Source organism: Corylus avellana, chromosome ca8, assembly GCF_901000735.1.
Source record: "Corylus avellana chromosome ca8, CavTom2PMs-1.0".
NCBI lineage: Eukaryota > Viridiplantae > Streptophyta > Magnoliopsida > Fagales > Betulaceae > Corylus > Corylus avellana.
In genome coordinates this window covers 3572905-3574625 of record NC_081548.1, presented here as the reverse complement: position 1 = coordinate 3574625, position 1721 = coordinate 3572905, and the positions used below count along the sequence as shown (strand labels likewise).

The 1721-nt window shown below is 40.3% G+C and overlaps 1 protein-coding gene across 1 annotated transcript; it reads right to left on the bottom strand.

Annotated features, from left to right (window-relative positions):
* Positions 1-372: 372 nt before the first annotated feature.
* Positions 373-1237, bottom strand: LOC132189729 (14 kDa proline-rich protein DC2.15-like). The gene has a single exon (XM_059604507.1). The coding sequence runs from the start codon at positions 1167-1169 to the stop codon at positions 603-605; it is 567 nt and encodes a 188-aa protein (XP_059460490.1). The 5' UTR covers positions 1170-1237; the 3' UTR covers positions 373-602.
* Between the last annotated feature and the right edge of the window lie 484 nt (positions 1238-1721).

Below are 1721 nucleotides of genomic sequence, written 5' to 3'. Positions count from 1 at the left end.
AAATCAGAAAAGGCTTTTTAAAAAATAAATTAAAAAAGAAAAGAAAAAAAAAACTTCATTTTTAAGTTTTTTTCAAAAGTGGGCTTAAGTAATTTTAGAGTAAAAAAAATCAAAGAAATATTTATGGAATTTTTTGCCAAACATACCAGCTTTTTATTTGGCATAGTTTTTTATATACTAAGAGTACTTGTTAAACTTTCTAACGCAACCCCAAAAAGGCTTTTAAAACCAAACTCACTCTTAAGAAAATTAACAAAAAAAAAAAAAAATTGAAGTTATATATATATTGAAACTCTGGCTACAAAAGTACTCGTTGGAATTACCTTTGGATAGCTAGATCGAGCAATACAATGAAAATGATACTACATAACATGAAGAAATGCATAGTCTGAAAATATATGAATTAATTCTGATAAACACACATTGATTAGGGCAAAAAAGTTTGCCTACTTATTTGAACAAATCACACATTACTCTATGGAAAAAGCAAAAAGAAAACAAACCCACCAATAACAACAACAAGAAACACACCTTGAAAGCTAATAAAGAACACATGCAGTAGGGCAGAACAAACTGAGATGATCAGCCGAGCCCTTAGTTTCCTATATACATTCGAAGCCAGGAGGAACTTCCTTTTGGCAAGCACTAACAAGTAAGCTAAGTGCAAAAGGCACGTCCAAGTTTATTCCAAGCACATTGGCCTTAATGGCAGTGCAAAGACATACGGCAGCTTCTAGGTCAACCAACCCTTTAAGCACTGCACAACACTCGTACGAAGGAGGGGGTCCGATAGCAATGGGAATAAGTCCGAGAAGGTTGGCGCAAACTCCGAGCTTCAACACGTCCCTCGGACAAAACTCCTCCGGAGGAGTCCAGTGCGGAGGAGTCCAGTGCGGCTGCGGAGGAGTCCAGTGCGGCTCCTCCGGAGGAGTTAGGCACGGCTCCTCCGGAGGAGCCATACCTGACTCCATCGGAGGAGTCATACCTGACTCCATCGGAGGAGCCGCGGACTCCTCCGGAGGAGCCGTACCTAACTCCTCCTGAGGAGTCCAGTGTGGCTCCTCCAGAGGAGTCGGGTACGGCAGGCATCCACTGCAAGCGGTAGTGACCGTGGAGTAGCAAAGGAGAGAGACGACTAGAATGGTGGCCGACAGCTTGTTGGAAGACATGGCTGGGAAGCTAGAGAACTAGTTTAAGGGCAATTGGGGGTGCCTCTCTGGTGGGGAGGGAGGATCTTTTTTAAAGGAAATTGTGAGGTGGGTGTTGGGAGTCTGATTGAGTAGAAGAGAGTGAAAAAGGACGTAATACACCAGTTGGAATTTTTGTATGCTAGCCTATTGGGAGGTAGATTTTTTCTTTGTTTTCTACTATAACATTAATCAACCAAATGGTGTCACTAAAAATTTTCCATTCTATACAACAAATATGGGATGGGGTAGATTAATTAATCAAGGCCTTGTAAAAATTAGCTAACCACCCCTTGACATTAGCATGCACTTGATAGTGACGGCATTGAGATAAGAGTTACTATAACTCGAGACAAAGGACTCAAGAGTTAAGAGTTACAAGAAATTAATAAATAAGAGTTACAAATGATAAATTAATTTGTGAGGACTCTTAGAATGATTGAATAAATTAACTACGTACGTACCCTATTGATAAAGCAATTTGCCGCGAAGACCACAATATTATCAGTGATGGATTCCAGCTTTTGAGCTGTG